The sequence below is a fragment of the Danio rerio genome, chromosome 23 (assembly GCF_052040795.2).
Source record: "Danio rerio strain M-AB ecotype USA chromosome 23, GRCz13ab, whole genome shotgun sequence".
Taxonomy (NCBI): Eukaryota; Metazoa; Chordata; class Actinopteri; order Cypriniformes; family Danionidae; genus Danio; species Danio rerio.
This window is the reverse complement of record NC_141043.1, coordinates 42,489,869-42,497,997: the sequence shown is the minus strand read 5'-3', so window position 1 is coordinate 42,497,997 and position 8,129 is coordinate 42,489,869. Positions and strand designations below refer to the sequence as shown.

The window sequence follows — 8,129 nt, the reverse complement described above, 5'->3', positions numbered from 1 at the left end:
ATATTTTATTTGCACATTTATTGAATGGAAATGTTTCTGATTCACGCATGCAAATTCATCCTCAGATAGTGTCTTTATAGCAATGTGCGTGCAGTAGATCGCTCAGATTACATTGGGAAAACAGTCGACCGCTGCAAATTGCGCTTTAATGTTTAGCTGGTCAACTGTATGGTATGGAAACCTTATATACCTGCTAAATGAACCCGTCTCATACAGCTGCCATTGCAAGGCTCAGACACTTTGTAGAGAGCAATTTAACACAACTGCCTCTAGGAGTCGCCAATGAAAATAAAACAGACACGCACAAAAAATGTGCGTACGCCAGCCAGAAAGCTGCCATGAAGCTGCGCACATTCCCACGTTCAGTTCATTGTTAGTAAATCCAAACGAGAGCGATTCTGAGCGTGAAACCTGGCGTACGCAAAGTTTTTGTGCGTACGCAGCGTTGATACATGAGGCCCCAGCACTTTTAATAGTTTATATTACAGACTTAAAATATGCTGTTTCTATTGGAGTTTTTATTCCAAAATGGCTGCCGCACCCTTTAGTGGCTGTTTCCCAAATCGCACTAGAGTGTCGCCTCTTGGTGATTCTAAGCTCTTTGTTCATACTGTTCTTTTCTAACGGTCGAGTAGTACATTTAAATTCAAATGCATTACCTACTGAGACGTAGGCGGTTTCGGACGCAGCATTTTTAGATACAATTTATTTTACTATACAGATACAAAAAGGAATCTTGAAGATGAGAAAAGCAGCCGAAGAGCAAAAACATGTCTAAAAAAAAACCCAAAAAACAATAAAATCAGCATTTTTTAAAGCTCTCAGTTTTATTGCTCATTATAGATAAGACACATTTCAGCCAAAACATGAATATAACAAGCTAATGCAATAAAAAATATAATTGGTCTCTCTTTTGCCATTGACAGTCTTATATTAATATATAAAACAATTAAATGCAATTTGTACTACAGTATATGCAGCAAAAAAATGTAAAAGCTTTGGTTGTTAATATATTCCCAGAGCATTGGTTATAAGGTATTAAATTGCAAGAGAACAACTGATTCAGTTCATATAAACATTCTCTTCCGATTATGACTCAGATCTGAAAAAATAGACAAAACAGAAACACTATACACACTTCCTGTATAAGGCGGTCTATTTACAGTCAATATAAATGGTTTACATTCTGTATGTAGTTCTGTTAAGCCCACTGTACAAAACAAGCTACAGAAACATCACTTTTTATGTTTTCCTAAAGAATAAAGGTCACTTTTTAGACAACACTTACAAATTGATTATTCATTTATTCCATTCTCAAGCCAAAATTGTAAAGGCATATAAAAATATACTCATTGCATTGTTTTTATTAAAAAGTGGGCAGGATTTCTTTCAAAAATAATCTCAAAAAGATGCCTCTTGATTTTTGTGCTTTGTTAGTTCAATAAATCTGGCAAACAATAAATAAATAAAGCTTGCAATTAATATGAAAGAGAAAATGTAGGTATAAACACAGAAACTGATTTCCATATTTGGAATGTTCTACACACTATATATAAAAAGATGATATTGATATTAAGGAAATCTCCATGAGATCTGTAATACATCTACCTGAAACTGTAACATGGGGTATACCAAACTTGACAAATACAAGGGTAATCTTTATTTAAACAGATGTTGATGGAAATGATGATGTACGCATAATAAAGAACAAGATATGATAGCCATACTGTTTTACACTCACTGGCCACTTTATTAGGTACACCTGCCCAACTGCTTGTTACCTCAAATTTTTAATCAGCCAATCACATGGCAGCAACTCAATGCATTGAAGCATGTAGACATGGTCAAGACGATCTGCTGCAGTTCAAACAGAGCATCAGAATGGGGTCGAAGAGGTCAGAGGAGAATGGCCAAACCGGTTTCAGCTGATAGAAAGGCAACAGTAACTCAAATAACCTCGTTACAACCGTGGTTATTTGATAACCATCCCTTTATGACCACAGTGTACCCATCTTCTGATGGTTACTTCCAGCACATAAAGCGCGAATCATCTCAGACTGGTTTCTTGAACATGACAATGAGTTCATTGTACTTAAATGGCCTCCACAGTCACCAGAGCTCAATTCAAACGAGCGACTTTGGGATCTGAGATTCGCATCATGGATGTGCAGCCAACAAATCTGCATGATGCTATCATGTCAATATGAAAATCTCTGACGAATATTTTCAGTACTTTGTTGAATATATGCCACGAAGGATTAAGGCAGTTCTTAAGGCAAAATGGGGTTCAACCCGATACTATTACGGTGTACCTAATAAAGTGGCCGGGGAGTGTAGTATGGCAAAAAAAAAATTTTCAGAACCTAAATGTACTATTATTCACTCGGACTTGACACAAGGGTAGATGTACCTATATTTATGTAAATTTTTTATGACTTAGTTAATATTACAGTGCTATACGCAAAGGCACGAAGGTTCAGTTTTCTATTTACATTCAAATAAAATCTCATTGGTATTTCTCAGCTGTATTTGCGCAATATTTACATGTTAACAAACCTCATTTTAATGAGAAACTTTAAATAATATATCATCCACTGACAAGAAGTGCATTTGCATCTTTTAAAGAATTTCCTTCATGAACAGTGCATTTACAAGAGATTGTTCACCCAAAAATTAATATTCGTCGTTAATTTATTCAACCTTAGGTCTGAAATTGTGATTCCCAAAGACTGACAAAATACAACATGTCACTTTGAAAGTCACAAAAAAAAGCTAACAAACTGAATAATACCCCATTACATATGTAGGGATTAATTGATGACAAGCCATTGTATTTTTAGACAAATAAAACTACTTTTTTAATCAGACTTATTTGTTATATTTAAAGAATTATTTACAACAGATACTTTTACTCACATAATATATTTGGGTAAGTAATAGTACTTTTACTTAAAGGGCTATGACACCCCCCACTTTCGGTTCAGGTCTACCTCAGAATATTTTTTTAAAACTGCATCATAATGGGTGTGGAGCTCCGCGATCAGAGGCAGGAGTGGCCAGTAGAGCAGGGGAGACGGAGGGGAGCGAACTACTGTTGTCAGTTGGCTCACAAAATGAGACACAAACCGTGAGGAGACGCATGAATTTATAGTTTACAAAGTTAAGAAAGTAAGAAATCAACAGAGTTTAATACCCTGCTACATTTGTTATTTCATATAAAGATAACCACAATTTATATTATTATAAAGATAATCGTGTTCATATAAACACTATAAATGAGGAGGACTTCTCCCTCAATTTCTGGGTCTGAATGCAGACTCAATGCAGCAGGTCTCTTGCCCTGTCTATTTTAAACCATTAGCAGCATGGCAATGTGTCCAAATGTGAACCAACACCTGATAAAAGACAACGTCCGCCATTTTCCAATTCTCGTACTGCTCTCCCGACAAAAATGCTTGCTGCACACAAACAGCTTTGCTGTATCGGCCCTGACAGGATTGCGGGGAAAACATGCAACAAACTTGGAAATTAACACATACGACCCTTCTTGAACCGCTAAATACTGTGTGCCGTGGAAGCAGTCTCACCCAGTCATCAACATAGGGTCTCACAGCTTGGCACTGGCAGGTCTGTCTTGCCTTCAGAAAGCATGTGCAGTCATGAATAATTAAGAAGCCGGCTCTTCTCATAGGATTAGAAAACTCCGCTATGAATAATAATGAGAAACAGATACGTCAACTTTGCATTTGCAGTTTTGCGCTACGTCACCGATTTTTAACCCACCCAAAAATCATTTAAAACCCGGAAGATAAAATTAGCTAACAAAAGCTCAAAATTATCCAGTTTTCCCCACAATTAAAGCTGACAGATGCTAATGTTGTCCTAACTGATGCTCAACACACACAAGCTGTGTAAGCGCGAAAAGAAATAGCATCATACTGCCATGTAGCGTTCATTTTAAAAATGAAATGCAGCCTTACGTAATTCTGGCTAAATGAATCGCGATCTCCAGAAACATACACAGGGCTACATTTTCAAAATGAGCCTATGTTGCCCAGCTCTCTGAGTTCATCAACTCCTCTAGAAACTAAATCTGGATGATGGAAGCTTTCAGCGGTGTTTCCAACTGAGCCGAGCCCAGTTTGATGAGCTGTTGTCCGGTGTCAGCAGGAGGATTTCCCCCACCAACTGTAGTTGCTACATTATTTGAAATCAGGCCCTTACAAGAGCAAGCTCCTGATTGATGAACGCGGCACGAATGTACGCTAAAGTTCAGATTTTCCAACTTGAGCAAATCGTGCCAATCGTGACGCTTCATACGTGAGAATCCCTAAAGCAGGGGTGTCAAACTCAATTCCTGGAGGGCCGAAGCCCTGCACAGTTTAGTTCCAACACACTTACCTGAAGGTTTCAAACAAGCCTGAAGGACTCAATTAGTTTGATCAGGTGTGTTTAATTAGGGTTGGAACTAAACTGTGCAGAGCTGCGGCTCTTTTGGAACTGAGTTTGACACCTGTGCCCTAAAGGATGTCTATTTGCATCTTTGCATTGACCTAACATGTAAATCACTCGCCCTTGACACTTCATTCACGTCTGGTGTAAACGCACCATTAGAGTTCTGTCTGTATTAGGGTTGGGTCGATAGACAAAGATGGCCGATAGACATCACTGAGCTGGCATCGCGATCCTCCACCCCGCCCCCGTCACTTTCACGCTTATACTTAATCATTTTAGTGAAAACCTCAGATACTGTTGGCTGGCTTGCTGTTAGTTGTGCACCTTTTTTACCAACCAAGTTTGTCGACGCCATTATAACAACACACATCACTCTGCCTATTCATGCCAGAGTCTCCTGGAAAAAGTGATTGACAAGTGTTAATTTGTGTGTAACTCATCTTCATTTATTTATGATTTGGTTATGGGTAGGCCCACACGGAATCTGCGTGCGCAGAATTCCGCAGATTTTCCGCAGAATTCCGCAGATTTCTGCCAATTTTTAGAACATCATTGATTCTGTTTATTTACTTTAGTAAATGTGTAAATCTAAATTTATTCAGTTTTTATTCAGTAGTTTATTACTTTTTATTTCATATATTAGGGTTTTAGTTATGATACTCGCTGGATACTCCCAAATAATTCCGAAGAAATCCACAGATTTTTACCAAAATTCTCCGCAGAATTAGCAAAAAATGTCCGCAGATTCCGTCTGGCCCTGGTTATGGGTAATACAAAGACCATGCGGGTCAGGTAGTTGAAACGGTAGGCTACAAATAATGAATTAGTTTTGACTTAATTAATTATTCATGAATTCAAGATGGACGATGCCATCATCCATCGCAGTGTTTCACATAAGACATCATACAATGCCAAATTGGTCGATATCGCCCAACCCTAGTGCGTATATGTTCGTTCGGCTTTTAAAGTGCCGGTAGTCGTTGACTTGCATTTTATGATTCACTTAAGGACTACAGGTTTAGCTAAAAAATTCAGCAGAACATCATCCACATCTTGCATACGCTGAGGTTGAGTAATTTAAACGCACATTTTAGTTTTTGAGTGAACTATCCTTGTGTAAGGCCTTTACTTTGTGTTATTCAAAAACAAGCTACGCTTAAACAAACATATTCAACATTAGCTGTCAATTCATCCACTTTCCCTCCACTTATTATTGGACAGTAATGGTTTGGTCTCATTGGAGGTTATTGGTCGAAATAAACTAATCTGAGTGGGTTCAGTCAAAACGTTATGGAATAATTATGGAAACATGTGACTTTACTACACTTGTCCAGTCCAAACTGTTTATGGAGGCTCAATTGTGACAACTCTGACATATGAGGTCAACATTGGACCGGTTTCAGAAGTCAAATAATAGAAAGGAAATTTAACACCATTTGCATGTCAACACGCTGCTGTTACTGGATGTTTGGTTAAATGTGGTCCATGATACAGTTTGTGACAGGTGAATTATCAAATTATCGCTGTTTCTCTCACATGCTGCGCTGAGTAAAAGGAAAATGGCGTATAAACAGACACTGCAGGGCTCCGGCTTGGTTCCCGATCACGTTTTTTTCCTCTACGTCTGACTCCTGCCATGCACTCCTGTCAGATCCTTCCTGATGATCTCATTCACTGCAGAAACCACAGAAAAGAAGAAGAAGAACAGATTCAAAACAATATTCATGCAGAGCTGAGGCAATTGTTAAGTCGCACAGTGAGGTTAAAACCAATCTTTTGTATGGCTCGAGAACGATAAGTCCTCTAAGGGAGTGATTCGTTCATTTGTGCATGCGCATATTTGTGCAGGTGGAGTAGGAGATTGGTTCTTTTTTCGAGTCCTCTATCCTGAGTCGTTCGTTCATCACATAAAAGACAGAAGACATACATATGCATTTGGATCTGGTAAAAGATTTGATCCGTTCATCTCTCGAGTCCTCGGTTTGAGTCGTTCTCTCATCACGTGAAAGACAGAAGGCAAGCATGTGAATTTAGAGCCAGAAAAAGATTTGATCTGTTCATTTCTCGAGTCTGTCTTGTGATGAACAGACGACTCAAAAAGTGAACGAATCATGGCTCCTTTCAGCTCAGACTGTGTGCATTTGTTAAGCTTAAATGAGACTGTTTGTGTAACGTGAACGAACCGCTCAAATATAAAGAGCTGTCAGAAGATGTAAGCTTACATAATCATAGGCAAAAGATCATTATTTTCTCTGTCATATAGCATTCTAGTTCTGACTTGGTTATAGTGTGATCGACGTTTGGTGTAGTTGTAGATGAGTTTGGAAGAAACTCTTAAAATTTTAATAATACTTTGACAAACTGAACAAACTGACTCGAAAAAAAGATTCGTTCACCTTTCAGAACGAGATTCAAAGGTCAGAGTCAGTAAATCAATCCGAACTTTCCATCTCTAGTCAATCCAAAAAACTTGAAATATATTAAAAAAAATAGTGTAATAATAAATAATTATAATACTACACATAGTATCAAAATATTTCAATATATAACACATAAACAATTGTAAACGTTGCTATCATATTATATATTATTGCATCAGAACATTTTAGGAAAAATCTGAGAAACATTGTTTCCGACACACAATTGAATACGTTTGTTATTTAATATTTTTATATGAACAGCAAAATTATATTAATATTAAATTATTAAATAAATTACTATTTATATATAGTTTCATGATAAAAAAAATGAAAAAAAAAAATATACAAAATTATAATTAAAATATTATAAATGAAGATAACATTTTTCTTTGGTTCATTTTAATACATTTAATACGTTACATGTAAAACATTTTAATAAAACATGTATTAAATGTATTAAAATGAACCAAAAATAAAGATATACTTAATTTTCATTTAGAATATTTAATTATAATTTTTTAAATAATTTTTTATGATTTTTATCAATATAACACACACACAATTAATTAATAATTGTGAATGTTGCTATTATATATTTTTGCATCGGAACATTTTATGAAAAATCCTAGAAACTCATGCAATTTTATACGTTATTTAATTTTTTTATGTGATAAATTATTATATAACTATAAAGGTTTAACAATTAATCCACCTGATTGTAAGTCATAAAGTTGTAGTGACAGTAATAGGCCAGCAGGTGGAAGGAAATCATCTGACAGAGAAATGGAGCTTTTGCATTGGCCATCGCTTCACTTCCTGCTGTTACCCTTTTTACAGGGGGCATAAATGGAAACTTTTACTGCCTCTTCATTCTAAAAATAGCAGCAGAATGCGTGGGGTGTTAACACAATCACAACAGCCCGAGTCTGGCCACAACTCACATCGAACAAAGGTCACAGGTAAGATCAAATCATATGAATGTGGGGAAAACACCTGGTACAATGATTCAATAAAGTATGGATCACAGACATGACAAGCTCACTGATTGATGCTGCAGTTTACACGGTGGACTTTAAAGAACAGGTTTGCATGCGACTGACTGACAGATTCAAAAAGCTATTTAATGGAATAAATAAAAGATTTACTGTGTTCTAATTTACATATTTAAATGATTCTCCTTCAATATGTTTACATGCATCCATGGTCAAAAACACTTCAGTTAAAAAAAAAACCTCATTGCTAAAGGAATCAATT

The 8,129-nt window shown here is 36.5% G+C and overlaps 1 protein-coding gene across 1 annotated transcript in view; it reads right to left on the bottom strand.

The window, feature by feature from the left end:
- Positions 1 to 802: 802 nt before the first annotated feature.
- nfatc2a (nuclear factor of activated T cells 2a) overlaps positions 803 to 8,129 on the bottom strand; it is an 83,304-nt gene continuing 75,977 nt past the window's right edge. The window contains exon 10 of the mRNA XM_087307727.1: positions 803 to 6,129. Coding sequence (XP_087163853.1) covers positions 6,074 to 6,129 — 56 coding nt within the window. The 3' untranslated portion in view covers positions 803 to 6,073. The remainder of the gene's footprint in view (positions 6,130 to 8,129) is intronic.